The sequence below is a fragment of the Bombina bombina genome, chromosome 1 (genome assembly GCF_027579735.1).
Source record: "Bombina bombina isolate aBomBom1 chromosome 1, aBomBom1.pri, whole genome shotgun sequence".
NCBI classification, from domain to species: domain Eukaryota; kingdom Metazoa; phylum Chordata; class Amphibia; order Anura; family Bombinatoridae; genus Bombina; species Bombina bombina.
In genome coordinates this window covers 168681983-168699135 of record NC_069499.1, presented here as the reverse complement: position 1 = coordinate 168699135, position 17153 = coordinate 168681983, and the positions used below count along the sequence as shown (strand labels likewise).

At 40.8% G+C, this 17153-nt stretch overlaps 1 protein-coding gene across 1 annotated transcript in view; it reads right to left on the bottom strand.

Moving 5' to 3' along the window:
• The window catches only part of LOC128645008 (eIF-2-alpha kinase GCN2), a 98350-nt gene that overhangs the window by 27570 nt on the left and 53627 nt on the right, over positions 1-17153 (bottom strand). The window contains exons 7-8 of the mRNA XM_053697717.1: positions 6832-6900; positions 5909-5953 (exon numbers count right to left, since the gene is read on the bottom strand). Coding sequence (XP_053553692.1) covers positions 5909-5953; positions 6832-6900 — 114 coding nt within the window. The remainder of the gene's footprint in view (positions 1-5908; positions 5954-6831; positions 6901-17153) is intronic.

Below are 17153 nucleotides of genomic sequence, written 5' to 3'. Positions count from 1 at the left end.
ATCCACCGACTCCGCCTGAGGATCCCTGGACCTGGACAAGTACCTGGGAAGTTTCTTGTTTAGATGGGAAGCCATCAGATCTATTTCTGGAAGACCCCACATCTGAACAATCTGAAAAAAACACACCTGGATGGAGAGACCACTCCCCCGGATGTAAAGTCTGACGACTGAGATACTCTGCTTCCCAATTGTCTACACCTGGGATATGTACCACAGAAATTAGACAACAGCTGGATTCCACCCAAGAAAGTATCCAATATACTTCTTTCATAGCTAGGGGACTGTGAGTCCCACCCTGATGATTGACATATGCCACAGTTGTGATATTGTCTGTCTGAAAACAAATGAATGGTTCTCTTTTCAACAGAAGTCAAACCTGAAGAGCCCTGAAAATAGTTCTAAAATATTGATTTGTAACCTTGCCTCTTGAGATTTCCAAACCCCTTGTGCTGTGTCAGAGATCTCCAGACAGCTCCCCAACCTGAAAGACTTGCATCTGTTGTGATTACAGTCCAGGTTGGACGAACAAAAGAGGCCCCTTGATCTATACTATGGTGATCTAACCACCAAGTTAGAGAGAGTCGAACATTGGGATTTAAGGATACTAATTGTGATATCCTTGTATAATCCCTGAACCATTGATTCAGCATATAAAGCTGAAGAGATCTCATATGAAAACGAGCAAAGGGGATCACGTTCGATGCTGCAGTCATGAGACCTAAAACTTCCATGCACATAGCCACTGAAGGGAATGATTGAGACTGAAGGTTTTGACAAGCTGAAACCAATTTTATTTGTCAGAGTTATAGACACTGAATCTATCTGGAAACCTAAAAAGGTGACCCTTGTCTGAGGAATCAAGGAACGTTTTGGTAAATTGATCCTCCAACCATGTCTTTGAAGAAACAACACTAGTTGATTTGTGTGAGATTCGGGAGAATACAAAAAGACTGAGCTAGTACCAAGATATCGTCCAAATAAGGAAACACGACAAATACCCTGTTCTCTGCTTACAGAGAGTAGGGCACTGAGAACCTTTGAAAAGATTCTTGGAGCTGTCACTAGGCCAAATGGAAGAGCGACAAATTGGTAATGCTGGTCTAGAAAAGAGAATCTCAGAAACCGATAGTGGTCTGGATGAATCAGAATATGAAAATATGCATCCTGTAAGTCTATCGTGGACATATAATGACCTCGCTGAACAAAAGGCAGAATAGTCCTTATAGTCACCATTAACAATTCAAAATTTTCAGATCCAGAACTGGCCTGAATGAATTTTCTTTTTTTGGGACAATGAATAGATTTGAATAAAACCCCAGACCCCGGTATGATTACCCCGAAAGCTCTAGATCTGAAACACACTTCAGAAAAGCCTGAGCCTTCACTGGATTTGCTGGAACGTGTGAGAGAAAAAAAATCTTACTCTGAAACCTATTCGATACCCTTGAGAGACAATACTCTGAATCCATTGATTTTGGACAGAATCCGCCCAAATGTTTCGGAAAAAATTTAATCTGCCTCCCACCAGCTGAGCTAGAATGAGGGCCGCACATTCATGCGGACTTGGGGGCTGGCTTTGGTTTCTTAAAAGGCTTGGATTTATTCCAACTTGAAGGTTTCCAATTGGAACGAGATTCTTTGGGGGAAGGATTGGCTTTCTGTTCCTTATTCTGTCGAAAAGAACGAAAACGATTCGAAGCTTTAGATATACCCTTAGATCTTTTATCCTGAGGTAAAAAAAAACTCCCTTCCCCACAGTGACAGTTGAAATAATTGAATCCAACTGAGAACCAAATAAACTGTTACCTTGGAAAGAAAGAGATAGTAATCTAGACTTAGATACCATGTCAGCATTCCAATATTTGAACCACAAAGCTCTTCTAGCTAAAATAGCTAAAGACATAGATTTAACATCAATATTGATGAAATCAAAAATAGCATCACAGATAAAATGATTAGCATGTTGAAGCAAGCGAACAATGCTAGACAAATCAGAATCTGTTTCCTGTTGTGCTAAACTTTCCAACCAAAAAAGTTGATGCAGCTGCAACATCAGCCATGGATATAGCAAACCTAAGAATGTAGCCAGAAAATAAATAAGCTTTCCTTATACAAGATTCAAGTTTCCTATCTAAAGGGTCCTTAAAAGAAGTACTATCTTCCATAGGAATAGTAGTACGTTTGGCAAGAGTAGAAATAGCCCCATCAACGTTGGGAATTTTTTCCCAAAACTCCAATCTAATTGCTGGCAAATGATACAACTTTTTAAACCTAGAAGAAGGAATAAAATAAGTACCAGGCCTATTCCATTCCTTTGAAATCATATCAGAAATATCAGGAACTGGAAAAACCTCTGGTGTAACCACAGGAGGTTTATAAACAGAATTTAACCGTTTACTAGTTTTAATATCAAGAGGACTAGTTTCCTCAATAAATTTTATATTTTATATTCTATTTTATATTGGTCTTGCAGAATATGTTTTTACTGTAACTATTTGCTTTTTAATCTATTATTTGCACATGGATCCATGATTACTGTTTTTAATATTCTATTTTATATTTGTAACTAGATGGTGTATTAAATTATTTTTGCATACCCACGTATTCCACTCCTTCCACCTTAGCCTCCGATCAGGTTGGCGCCTGGGGACACTCCTATTTCTTTATCTTATCTTTTGGTGATAGCTAGGGATCACCTCCTCCGGGCCTATAGGTGTATATTGGCGCTGAAGTAGATACTTGTTTTCCATTTCCTCAATATCCAAAGTAATCAACACCTCTTTTAACAAGGAACGAATATACTCCATCTTAAAGAGATAAGTAGATTTGTCAGTGTCAATATCTGAGGTAGGATCTTCTGGACCATATAGATCTTCATCTGAGGAGGATAATTCAGTATGTTGTCGGTCATTTGAAATTTCATTAACCTTATGAGAAGTTTTAAAAGACCTTTTACGTTTATTAGAAGGCAGAATAGCAGACAAAGCCTTCTGAATCGCATCAGCAATAAAATCTTTTATATTCACAGGAATATCAAGTACATTAGATGTTGAAGGAACAACAGGCATTGTACTAGTACTGATGGTATCTGCATGTAAAAGCTTATCATCAAAACTGTTACATACTACAGCTGGAGATATAATCTCTGCTAATTTACAACAGATAAACTTAGCTTTGATAGAACTGTTATCAGGCAGCAGGGTTCCAACAGTGGTTTCTGAGACAGGATCAGATTAAGACAGCTTGCAAATGTAAGAAAAAAACAACATATAAAGCAAAATTATCAATTTCCATATATGGCAGTTTCAGGAATGGGAAAAAAATGCAAACAGCATAGCCCTCTGAGCCTAAAAAAGGCAAGAGGCATATAGGAAGTGGGATTTAAATAATTAAATTATTTGGCGTCAAGTATGACGCACAACGCAAAATGAAATTTTTTGGTGCTAACAACATCCGGAAATGATGCAATGCGCGTCATGGCAGACGCAACCTTGTGCAAGGAATCATGGCATCAACTAAGACGCCAGAAATGACGAATTTGCATCACCGAACGTACCTTCGCGCCAAAAATGACACATAATGAAATAAATATTAGTATTTTGCAACCTCGCAAGCCTAATTTTTGCCCGCGAAAAAAAATGAAAAAGCAGTCAATTTGAATAAAAGACTATACCCCAGGTAATAAAAAATAACTTCCTAAATATGTTTCCCAATTTTGAAACGGATAGTCTGCAAAAGGAAATATACATAAACCTGACTCATGGCAAATATAAGTACATTACATATATTTAAAACTTTATAGTAATACATAAAGTGCCAAACCATAGCTGAGAGTGTCTTAAGTAATGACACCCATCCACATATAGCAGATAGCTAAAACAGTACTGAAGCAGTATCAGTGGAGGTAATGGAATATGAGAGTATATCGTCAATTTGAAAAGGGAGGTAGGAGATGAATCTCTATGACCGATAACAGAGAACCTTTGAAAAGATTTCCCGTGAGGAAAACCATAGAATCAATAAGTGATACTCTCATCACATCCCTCTGACAAACACTGTACTCTGAGAGGAATCGGGCTTCAAAATGCTGAGAAACGTATATCACAGAAGAAAATCAAGCACAAACTTACTTCACCACCTGCATAGGGAGGCAAAGTTAGTAAAACTGAATTGTGGGTGTGGTGAGGGCTGTATTTATAGGCATTCTGAGGTTTTAAAAACTTTGCCCCTCCTGGTAGGATTGTATATCCCATACGTCACTAGCTCATGGACTCTTGCCAATTACATGAAAGAAATAATCAATTAAGGTCTAGGTTTTAACTAATCAAAATTTTTATGGGGCTGTTCATCCTCTACTCCCAGAGTCTCTTTAACAGATTTAATGAAATCATATAAGGCAGAAGAATCAAAGGTGAGCCAATGACGAGATCTATATGTGCAGCCACCAATCAACATCTGGCTCCCAATAGTGCTTTTCTGCTGGTGAGAAAACCTAGGTATGCTTTTCAATAAAACGGTTCCAAGAGAACAAAGTAAATTTGATAAAAAGTCAATTGAAAAGTTTTTTAATGTTGCTTTCTGTGTGTGAATCACAAAATTTTTATTTTGACTTTACTGTCCTTTCAAAGGTTTAGAATATCTATGTAAAAACGTAAAAAAGATATTGCAGCAAAATGGCACATATAATTCATATCTAATCTAGAAACTGGGACAGGCAGAAAACTTTAAACCTCCCAGCAAGCACCAAACTAACATACACCTTAAGTCATTCTACCTGCATATCTGGAGCTAGTAAATATAGACAGTGCAACAGGAGCAAACAGAAGAAAATTAGTTATGTGGCTCAAGACTAGAATTCTCTCTTGCACAATAATGTTAAAACTGAAATATCTCTGTGGCCACAGTCTTGCCAATGACATGAGGCGGCCACCATATATCACTTGCAATTTCATCTCAACAACAACACTGCTGCCAGTTGCCCTCACAGACATCCCTAACACTAACGCTAGCAGTGTGCTACTGACTTTTCTTGGTTCCTAGAGGTAAACTCTATCCCTAACCGTTACTTGAGATGGGTGACTCGCAGCACTGAAACATGTAAAATGTCAAGGATGACATTACACTTGAGTGTCCCTGACACTGCTGCAGCAGTACTGATGTGGTCAACATTTCGATATCTGCTATAGGGCCAGATTTAATTTATGCTGAGGCACACAAGTCACTGTGAGTCCCACAGCATGGGCTTCATGCACCAAAACATAAATATCTATGGGACCATTTCTTCATCCTATCCTGAGAGGATGTGGTTTTCCTCCTACCACCCGGCAAATGTCGGTCTTTGTTGGACATTATGAAAAATGTGCACTTGTTATTTGTAAGTAGCGCATAGCCTTTACATTTTAGGTGCACAACTTACAGGAAGAAGATGAAGCATTTGTTCCCCATATTTATGCTGCTCCCTGTCCTCATGCAACCAACTGCATGAGAGTAGAGATACTCAATCCAGTCGAATGAGTGATTTTCATCCTCCAACTTTAAGTTGGTGGGAAGGCTTATGAAGCAGAGGTTTAAACAGCTGCTTCATAAATATTAGTTCATCCGGGGTTTTGTCCAATGACAAATCAGTCTCTTTACGTTTAATCAAAGCTACAACTTGCACTACTTTATTCTAAATAGGTAGAAATAATAAAATTAATAAATTTAATAAAATAATAAAAGTATTTCTAAATACTCAAAGACACAAGACTAATTTAGCCACAAGCTCTAAATATGAAATTACAAGAATATGCACCTAAAAATATGTTTCCAATAGTAGCTTTTGCACAACAAATATTGTTTGTTCTTGGTATTTTCTAACCTAAATACAAGAAATAAATAGAATTATTTTTCTATATGACACACAACTTACCTCTAAGGATAATAATACTTGTATAGTTTCTTTTGGCAGATCTACCTAAAAGGAATGAGCAAGGAAATGGTTAAGAAAACATTTTATTTTTTGTTTTGTAAAATATTACTAGAAATATAAAATACCAAAAATGTAAAGAAAAAAAACTATTATAATTTAATTATAGGAAAATATAATTCCCTTAAGAATCAATTTCCTGTCTGCTCTGTAGGATTTTGGCACTCTAAGGCCTCTTAAAGAGAAAAAGGAAATTTCCCACAAAGGGGTTAAACAGACAGAGTCCTCTCTGCACCAACAATTTACTTCTGGAGCTGAACACTGAGGCTGATATAATCAGGGGCGGCATACGTGCATAGCCACCAATCAAACCCTGTGTTCAGCTCAGGATCAGCAGTGCACTTCTAGTCTAGAACCTTTGCAGGGTTAAACACATGGTACCATTGAAGGATATTAGAGCGTTTTATTATTCCTCCTTGAGCAGGTACACATCAACAAAATAATGTGAAACAAAAAATAAATAATCTGATTGATGTTTTACTTGAGTTTTGTTCATAATAGTAATAGATAGTAATACATATTAGAAAACACAGGATCTAAATCCTGTGAGTATGTACAGTTCTTCTGAGGTAGCACTAAGCAACTCCTGTGGAAAACTCAGTTTGTTGACTCAGAGGTAAAGCCGGTATGAAATATTTATTAATATATTTCTAATTATTATTATTTTTTTAAAACATAAACCATTAGCGCTCTCACTATTTAAACCTTTACCATCACTTTAACGTGGCATTTTTTTTTTATTGCTCTCGTCCTGACAAATAGAGAAAACTCTAGAAAGTGTAATTTGTAGTATAAGTTCATCCAAAAAAACAGGAAAATCAACATATCAATAGTGTTGTGTTTATTTTAGCATGTAAAATACTCACTGCCAAAATTTCTATTTCACTATTTCTCTGCTGGAAATTTGTCATAAATGTCTGAAGTTTTGAAATGACCTGAAAATGAGAATAAACATTATTGTATTGTAATCCAACTACATTATTTACTCATAAGTATTAAAGTTACACATAAAAGTCAAATCGCTAATAAAACAAAACCATTTTTATAGAAATCTTTTATTGTTTGTAAAAGTATTGTGAAACTAGCAATTGTTTGCTTTAGGCTAAACTGCCAGAAACAGACTAATTCAAAATAAACGTGTAAATAATCAGAATTTACATATCTAGTTTCATAGTGGTTGGACAGAAAACCCTCAGCGTTAAACAAACATCACCTTTTTAGGTGGACATACATCGTCTTCCATGTTTATTAAAAGGCAGTACTGAAATGTAGGGAAGCTTGGTGAGTGCTACCTTATGGGGCATAAAACACTAATTACTAGACTTCTGTAGTCTTGCAATGTTAGAGCCGGTCATTTTTCATCTATAATGGCCTTTTAAAGGGATAGAAAGGCCACAATTTAAATTAATTGAAAAAGCAAAAATGCTTCTAGTAAAAGCTACTGTTTTTCAATGGTATACACATATTCTGTAAGGGCCAGTGCACCAGTATTCCAACACCACACGTTATTACAAAAGTGATTCTATTTAAAAATGAAATGCACCAATGGTTGGACAGAAAACCCTCAGCGTTAAACAAACATCACCTTTTTAGGTGGACATACGTCGTCTTCCATGTTTATTAAAAGGCAGTACTGAAATGTAGGGAAGCTTGGTGAGTGCTACCTTATGGGGCATAAAACACTAATTACTAGACTTCTGTAGTCTTGCAATGTTAGAGCCGGTCATTTTTAATCTATAATGTCCTTTTAAAGGGATAGAAAGGCCACAATTTAAATTAATTGAAAAAGCAAAAATGCTTCTAGTAAAAGCTACTGTTTTTCAATGGTATACACATATTCTGTAAGGGCCAGTGCACCAGTATTCCAACACCACACGTTATTACAAAAGTGATTCTATTTAAAAATGAAATGCACCAATGCACATTTAAAATTTAAACTTTTCTATCCCTTTAAGGGGAAATATTACAGCATGTTATCCCTTTAGGCAACTGACACTATTGAACTTCCAGATAGGGAAAGTCCACTCCTTCATCCCTTACTGTTGGGAAATACAACACTTGGCCACCAGGAGGAGGCAAAGACACCCCAGCCTCCCACTTCCTCATTACCCCAGTCATTCTGCCGAAGGAACAAGGAAAAGTAGGAAAAACATTAGGGTATAAATGGTGCTAGAAGAATAAATTAAATAATAGGGGACCGCCCATAGACAAGAAAAAACGGTCGGGGGCTGTGGACTCTTCCTATCCAGAAGGAAAGGAATTTATCTGGTAAGCATAAATTATGTTTTCCTTCCTAAGATAGGGAGAGTCCACGGCTTCAATCCTTACTGTTGGGAAAACTATACCCAAGCTCCAGAGGACACTAAATGAATAACGGGAGGGAACAAAAAGGAAGAGGCGGACCCTATTCTGATTCCACCACAGCCTGCAAAACTATTCTCCCGAAAGCTGCTTCAGCCAAAGCAAAAATATCAAACTTTTGAAAAAGTATGTAAGGAGGATCAGGTAGCCGCCTTACAAATCTTATCCATAGAGGCCTCGTTCTTAAAGGGACACTGAACCCAAATTTTTTTCTTTCATGATTCAGATAGAGCATACAATTTTAAGCGACTTTCTAATTTACTATTATGAAATTTTCTTCATACTCTTGCTATCTCAATTTGAAAAAGAAGGCATCTAAGCAAAGGAGCCAGACAATTTTTGGTTCAGACACTGGACAGCACTTGTTTACTGGTGGGTGAATTTATCCACCAATAAGCAACAACCCATGTTGTTCACCAAAAATGGGCCAGCATCTAAACTTATATTCTTGCTTTTCAAATAAAGATACTAAGAGAATGAAGAAAATGTGATAATAGGAGTAAATTAGAAAGTTGCTTAAAATTGCATGCTCTATCTGAATCACGAAAGAAAAAAAAAATTGTGTTCAGTGTCCCTTTAAAGGCTCAAGAGGAAGCCACTGCTCTAGTGGAATGAGACGTTATCCTTTCAGGAGGACGATGTGCCGCTGTCTCATAAGCAAAGTGGATGACACTCCTTAACCAAAAAGATAGGGAAGTCGAAGTAGCCTTCTGCCCCTTACATTTCCCCGAATAGACAACAAATAAAGAGAAAGATTGTCTAAACTCCTAAGTAGCCTGAAGATAGAACTTCAAGGTGTGAACCACATACAAATTGTGAAGTAAGCGTTCCTTCGATGAAGAAGGATTAGGACACAAGGAAGGAACCACAATCTCCTGATTGATGTTGCGATCTGACACAACCTTAGGAAGAAAACCTAATTTAGTACGTAAAACTGCCTTATCTGCAAAATCAGATCAGGGGGCTCACATTGCAAAGCAGAAATCTCAGAAACTCTGCTCGCAGAGGCAATAGCCAATAAAAAGAGAACCTTCCAAGATAGCAATTTAATGTCAACGGAATGCAGAGGCTCAAACGGAACCTGTTGCAAAACCTGAAGAACAAGATTTAGGCTCCAAAGAGAAGCCCCAGATCTAAACACAGGTCTGATCCTAATCAAAGCCTTACCAAAGGACTGCATGCCTGGATGCTCAGCTATTCACTTGTGCAATAAAACCGACAGGGCCGAAATCTGTCCCCTCAGGGAACTAGCAGAAAGGCCCTTCTCCAGCCCATCCTGGGGAAAAGATAAGATCCTGGCAACTTTAACTCTGTGCCAGCAAAAAAACAGAATTTATGCTTACCTGATAAATTTCTTTCTTTTGCGATGTACCGAGTCCACGGATTCATCCTAACTTGTGGGATATTGTCCTTCCTGACAGGAAGTAGCAAAGAGAGCACCACAGCAGAGCTGTCTATATAGCTCCCCCCTTAACTCCACCCCCCAGTCATTCGACCGAAGGCCAAGGAAGAAAAGGAGAAACTATAAGGTGCAGAGGTGACTGAAGTTTACATAAAAAATACTATCCGTCTTGAATAGACAGGGCGGGCCGTGGACTCGGTACATCGCAAAAGAAATTTATCAGGCAAGCATAAATTCTGTTTTCTTTTGCAAGATGTACCGAGTCCACGGATTCATCCTAACTTGTGGGATACCAATACCAAAGCTTTAGAACACGGATGAAGGGAGGGACAAGACAGGAACCTAAACGGAAGGCACCACTGCTTGCAAAACCTCTCTCCCAAAAATAGCCTCCGAAGAAGCAAAAGTATCAAATTTGTAAAATTTGGAAAGGTATGAAGCAAAGACCAAGTCGCAGCCTTACAAATCTGTTCAACAGAAGCATAATTTTTAAAAGCCCATGTGGAAGCCACCGCTCTAGTGGAGTGAGCTGTAATTCTTTCAGGAGGCTGCTGTCCAGCAGTCTCATAAGCCAAACGGATGATGCTTTTCAGCCAAAAGGAAAGAGAGGTAGCCGTAGCCTTTTGACCTCTACGCTTTCCAGCATAGACAACAAACAAAGAAGATGATTGGCGAAAATCTTTGGTTGCCTGCAAATAAGACTTCAAGGCACGAACCACGTCCAAGTTGTGCAATGGACGGTCCTTCTTAGAAGAAGGATTAGGACACAGAGAAGGAACAACAATTTCCTGATTGATATTCCTGTTAGAAACAACCTTAGGGAGGAACCCAGGTTTGGTACGCAAAACCACCTTATCAGCATGGACAACAAGATAAGGAGAGTCACATTGTAATGCAGATAGTTCAGAAACTCTTCGAGCTGAAGAGATAGCAACTAGAAACAGAACTTTCCAAGATAGAAGCTTAATATCTATGGAATGCATGGGTTCAAACGGAACCCCCTGAAGAACTTTAAGAACTAAATTGAGACTCCATGGCGGAGCAACAGGTTTAAACACAGGCTTAATTCTAACTAAAGTCTGACAAAAAGCCAGAACGTCTGGGACATCTGCCAGACGCTTGTGCAACAGAATAGACAAAGCAGATATCTGTCCCTTTAAGGAACTAGCGGACAATCCTTTCACCAATCCTTCTTGGAGAAAAGACAAAATCCTAGGAATCCTGATCTTACTTTATGAGTAGACTTTGGATTCACACCAAAAAAGATATTTACGCCATATATTATGATAGATCTTCCTGGTTACAGGCTTTCGAGCCTGAATCAAGGTATCTATGACCGACTCAGAGAAACCCCGCTTTGATAAAATCAAGCGTTCAATCTCCAAGAAGTCAGTTGCAGAGAAATTAGATTTGGATGCTTGAATGGACCTTGAATCAAAAGGTCCCGTCTCAGTGGCAGAGTCCATGGTGGCAGAGATGACATGCCCACCAGGTCCTGCATACCAAGTCATGCGTGGCCACGCAGGCGCTATCAAAATCACCGAAGCTCTCTCCTGTTTGATTTTGGCAATCAGACGCGGAAGGAGAGAGAATGGTGGAAACACATAAGCCAGGTTGAACGACCAGGGTACTGCTAGAGCATTTATCAGTACTGCCTGAGGATCCCTTGACCTGGATCCGTAACTAGGAAGTTTGGCGTTCTGACGAGACGCCATCAGATCCAATTCTGGTGTGCCCCATAGCTGAACCAGTTGAGCAAACACCTCCGGATGGAGCTCCCACTCCCCCGGATGAAAAGTCTGACGACTTAGAAAATCTGCCTCCCAGTTCTCTACCCCTGGGATATAGATCGCTGATAGATGGCAAGAGTGAGTCTCTGCCCATCAGATTATCCTGAAAACTTCTATCATCGCCAAGGAACTCCTTGTTCCCCCCTGACGATTGATATAAGCTACAGTCGTGATGTTGTCCGACTGAAAACTGATGAATCCGGCCGAAGCCAGCTGAGGCCACGCCTGAAGAGCATTGAATATCGCTCTTAATTCCAGAATATTTATCGGTAGGAGGGCCTCCTCCTGAGTCCACAAACCCTGTGCTTTCAGGGAATTCCAGACTGCACCCCAGCCCAGTAGGCTGGCGTCCGTCGTCACAATAACCCACGCTGGCCTGCGGAAACACATTCCCCTGGACAGGTGATCCTGTGACAACCACCAAAGAAGAGAGTCTCTGGTCTCTTGATCCAGATTTATCTGAGGAGATAAATCTGCATAATCCCCATTCCACTGTTTGAGCATGCATAGTTGCAGTGGTCTGAGATGCAAGCGAGCAAACGGAACTATGTCCATTGCCGCTACCATAAGTCCAATTACCTCCATACACTGAGCCACTGACGGACGAGGAATGGAATGAAGAGCTCAGCAGGTGGTTAAAATCTTTGATTTCCTGACCTTCGTCAGAAATATTTTCATGTCCACCGAATCTATCAGAGTTCCCAGGAATGGAACTCTTGTGAGAAGAATAAGATGAGATCTTAGAAAGGCCAACACTAAGTCCGTGTGAGACTTGGCAAGTTGGAAAGACGACGCTTGAATTAAGATGTCGTCTAGATAAGGCGCCACTGCTATGCCCCTCGGCCTTAGGACCGCCAGAAGGGACCCTAGCACCTTTGTGAAGATTCTTGGCGCCCTGGCCAACCCGAAGGGAAGAGCCAGAAACTGGTAATGCCTGTCCAGAAAGGCAAACCTGAGGAACTGGTGATGATCTTTGTGGATAGGAATGTGTAAATACGCATCCTTTAGATCCACGGTAGTCATATATTGACCCTCCTGGATCATTGGTAAAATAGTCCGAATGGTCTCCATCTTGAAGGATGGAACTCTTATGAATTGGTTTAGGATCTTGAGATCTAGAATTGGTCTGAAGGTTCCCTCTTTTTTTGGGAACCACAAACAGATTGGAGTAGAAACCTTGCCCCTGAGAAAGATGGAACCTCCCCCTTGGAGGAGAATCTTTGAAATCTAGCAGATACCCCTGGGTTACAATTTCTACGGCCTAGGAGTCCTGAACGTCTCTTGCCCAGGCCTGAACAAAGAGAGAAAGTCTGCCCCCTACTTGATCCGGTCCCGGATCGGGGGCTACCCCTTCATGCTGTCTTAGTGGCAGCAGCAGGCTTTTTGGCCTGTTTACCCTTGTTCCAAACCTGGTTAGATCTCCAGGTTGGCTTGGATTGAGCAAAGTTCCCCTCTTGCTTTGCAGCAGGGGAAGAGGAAGCGGGACCACCCTTGAAGTTTCGAAAGGAACGAAAATTATTTTGTTTGGTCCTTGTCTTATTTGACTTATCCTGAGGGAGGGCATGACACTTCCCTCCAGTGATGTCTGAAATGATCACTTACAGTGCAGGCCCGAAAAGGGTCTTACCTTTGAAAGGGATGGTCAAAAGCTTAGATTTAGATGACACATCAGCTGACCAGGACTTAAGCCATAATGCTCTTCACGCTAAAATGGCAAAACCTGAATTCTTTGCCGCTAACTTAGCAAGATGAAAAGCGGCGTCTGTAATAAAAGAATTAGCCAACTTAAGGGCCTTAATTCTGTCCAAAATATCATCTAGTGGGGTCTCCATCTGAAGAGCCTCTTCTAGAGCCTCAAACCAAAAAGCAGCTGCAGTGGTTACCGGAACAATGCACGCTATAGGTTGAAGAAGAAAACCCTGATGAACAAAAATTTTCTTTAGGAGACCCTCTAACTTTTTATCCATAGGATCAATGAAAGCACAACGGTCTTCAATAGGTATAGTTGTACACTTAGCCAGAGTAGAAATAGCTCCCTCCACCTTAGGGACCGTCTGCCACGAGTACTTTATGGTGTCAGAAATGGGGAACATTTTCTTAAAAACAGGAGGGGGAGCAAACGGAATATCTGGTCTATCCCACTCCTTAGTAACAATGTCCGAAATCCTCTTAGGGACCGGAAAAACATCAGTGTAAACAGGAACCTCTAAATATTTGTCCATTTTACACAATTTCTCTGGAAAGACAATAGGGTCACAATCATCCAGAGTAGCTAAAACCTCCCTGAGCAATAATCGGAGGTGCTCTAGCTTAAATTTAAATGCCGTCATATCTGAATCTGTCTGAGGGAACATCTTTCCTGAATCAGAAATCTCTCCCTCAGACAGCAAATCCCTCATCCCTACCTCAGAACATTGTGAGGGAATATCGGATACGGCAACTAAAGCATCAGAAGGCTCAGCATTTGTTCTTAACCCAGAGCTACTGCGCTTCCCTTGCAACCCAGGCAGTTTAGATAAAACCTCTGTGAGTGTAGTATTCATAACTGAAGCCATATCTTGCAAGGTGAAAGAATTAGACGCACTAGAAGTACTTGGTGTCGCTTGTGCGGGCGTAACTGGTTGTGACACTTGGGGAGAACTAGACGGCAAAACCTGATTTACTTCTGTCCGAGAATCATTTAATGCCAAATTCTTATAAGTCAAAATATGCTGTTTTCAATTTAGAGACATATCAGTACAATTGGGACACATTCTTAGAGGGGGTACCACAATGGCTTCTAAACAAATTGAACAATGAGATTCCTTAGTGTCAGACATGTTTAACAGGCTAGTAAAGAAGCAAGCAAGCTTAGAAAACACTTTATTTAATGAAAAAAACACAATTTGCAAAAACGGTACTGTACCTTTAAGAGAAAAAAAGGCATACACAAACTGCAAAACAGGTTAAAATTGCTTCAAAAATTCCGAAATTTTAACAGTGTACCCATTAAGCTTTAGAAGGATTGCACCACAAGTAAAAAATCAATAGACCCCCAAATGAAAAAAAACGGATTGATAATTGTCTAAAACCGGTTAAAAACCCCTAAAGCACATTGCCACAGCTCTGCTGTGGCCCTACCTGCCCCTAGGAAGCGATAATCTGGGGTTTAAAGCTTCAATTAGTCCCTCAGAAGACTATCAGGACCTCAGGAGAAGTTGCTTGCTGCTTGTAAATGTAGGCCCCACCCACCTCACTCGATGTTGCTGGGGCCTACACAAAACTAACAAACCCTGCCTGAAAGCCATGTGGGTTATAAACAACCCCAAAGAACCCTCAAGCAAATGTCCCATAAAACAGAAAACGTTACTCCCAGACACAAAAACGTTTGTCCCAAATTCACATAACAAACTGAGTGGCCACAAAAAATTAACCCTTTATGCAAGCTAGTAAAAAATCTCTGATAACACTAGGATTACTGCTTACCCTTCCCCTAATGGGGACACTGTCAGCCTTTCTGAGTTAACACAGTCTCTACAGAAAATATGACTGAACATACCTCATTGCTGTATAGCAAGAAATCGTTCCTCACACTGAAGTTTTCCTGTACTCCTCAGCTTCTGTGGGAACAGCAGTGGACCTTAGTTACAAATGCTAAGATCATCATCCTCCAGGAAGAAATCTTCATCTATGTCCTGCCTGAGAGTAAATAGTACAACACCGGTACCATTTAAAAATGACAAACTCTTGATTGAAGATAAAATAAAACTAACAGTTTAACACCTCTTCTCTTTACCCTTCCTGCTTAGAGCCAGCAAAGAGAATGACTAGGGGGTGGAGTTAAGGGGGGAGCTATATAGACAGCTCTGCTGTGGTGCTCTCTTTGCTACTTCCTGTCAGGAAGGACAATATCCCACAAGTTAGGATGAATCCGTGGACTCGGTACATCTTGCAAAAGAAAACACGCCCTTCACACCAGAATAAGTAAGTCCTCCACACCTTGTGGTAGATACGCCGAGTAACTGGTTTACAAGCTTGAATAAGAGCATCAATGACACTCTCAGAGAAACCTCTCTTGGCTAAGACTAAGCTTTCAATTTCCACGCAGTCAGCCTCAGAGAATCTAGATTTTAATGAACAATGGACCTTGTATCAGCAGGTCTCTGCGACAAGGTAACTTCCACGGAGGAGATGAGGACATCCCCACTAGATCCGCGAACCATGTCCTTCGCGGCCACAACGGAGCAATCAGGATTACTGATACCCGCTCCTGCTTGATGCGGACAAACACTTCACGAAGAAGCGGTAATGGAGGAAAAAGATATACGAGTTTGAACCTCCAGGGCACTGCTAGTGCATCTATTAGATCCGCTTGGGGATACCTCGACCCGTACCTGGGTAGCTTGGTATTGAGACGGGATGCCATGAGATCTCTGGCGTCCCCCACTTTCTGCATATCTCTGCAAACACCTCAGTATGGAGAGACCATTCACCTGGATGGAAGGATTGCCTGCTGAGAAAATCCTCCGCCCGCTCCAGAATCTGATATACTTTCTTCATCGCCAAGGAACTTCTCGTTCCCCCCCGATGGTTGATGTAAGCGACCGAGGTTATATTGTCTTATTGGAATCTGATAAACTGGGACGAACCCAGAAGTGGCCAAGCCTTCAAGGCCTTGAAAACTGCCCGAAGTTCCAAAATATTGACTAGGAGTGAGGACTCCTCCTGAGTCCACAACCCCTGTGCCTTCCTGGCACCCCAAACAGCGCCCCATCCGGATAGGCCTGCATCCATAGTCACAATCTCCAAGGATGGTCTTAAGAAGCATGTCCCTCGGGACAGATTATCTGGACAGAGCCACCAAGAGAGCGATTCTCTTGACCGGCTGTCTAATACAATCTGTTAAAACAGATCTGAATGATCGCCGTTCCACTGTCCCAGCATGCACAGTTGCAAAGGTCTGAGACGGAACCTGGCAAAAGGAATGATGTCCATGCAGGACATTGAGACCAATCACCTCCATACACTGAGCCACAAAGGGACTCAAGGAGGCCTGGAGGGCAAGACATGCCTAAGTTAGCTTGCAATGTCTCTGGTCTTTTAGAAATATCCTCATGGATATGGAGTCTATTATAGTACCCAGGAATTCCACCCTGGTACTTGGGATAAGAGAACTCTTTTCCAAGGTTATCTTCCATCCATGTGATCAAAGAAGACTGAGAAGGGACTCAGAGAATGGGGCTACTGCAATACCCTGAGTTCTGGCAACGGCTAGAAGAGCCCCTAGAACCTTCATAAAGATTCTTGGAGCAGCAGCTAGGCCAAACAGAAGGGCAATGAACTGGAAGTGCTGGTCCTGGGATGCAAACCTCAGGAACTGAAAGTGTTCCCTGTGGATTGGAACATGAAGGTAAGCGTCCTTCAGATCTATAGTGGTCATAAAACTGGCCTTCCTGAATTAAAGGAAGGATGGACCTTATCTCCATCTTGAAGGAAGGGACACTGAGAAATTTGTTTAAGCACTTTAGGTCCAGAATTGGGCGGAAAGTTCCCTCCTTCTTTGGGACCACGAAAAAGTTTGAATAAAACCCCAAACTTCTTTCTTCGATAGGCACCAGGGCAACAACTCCTAAGGAGGATAGATCCCGAACGCACC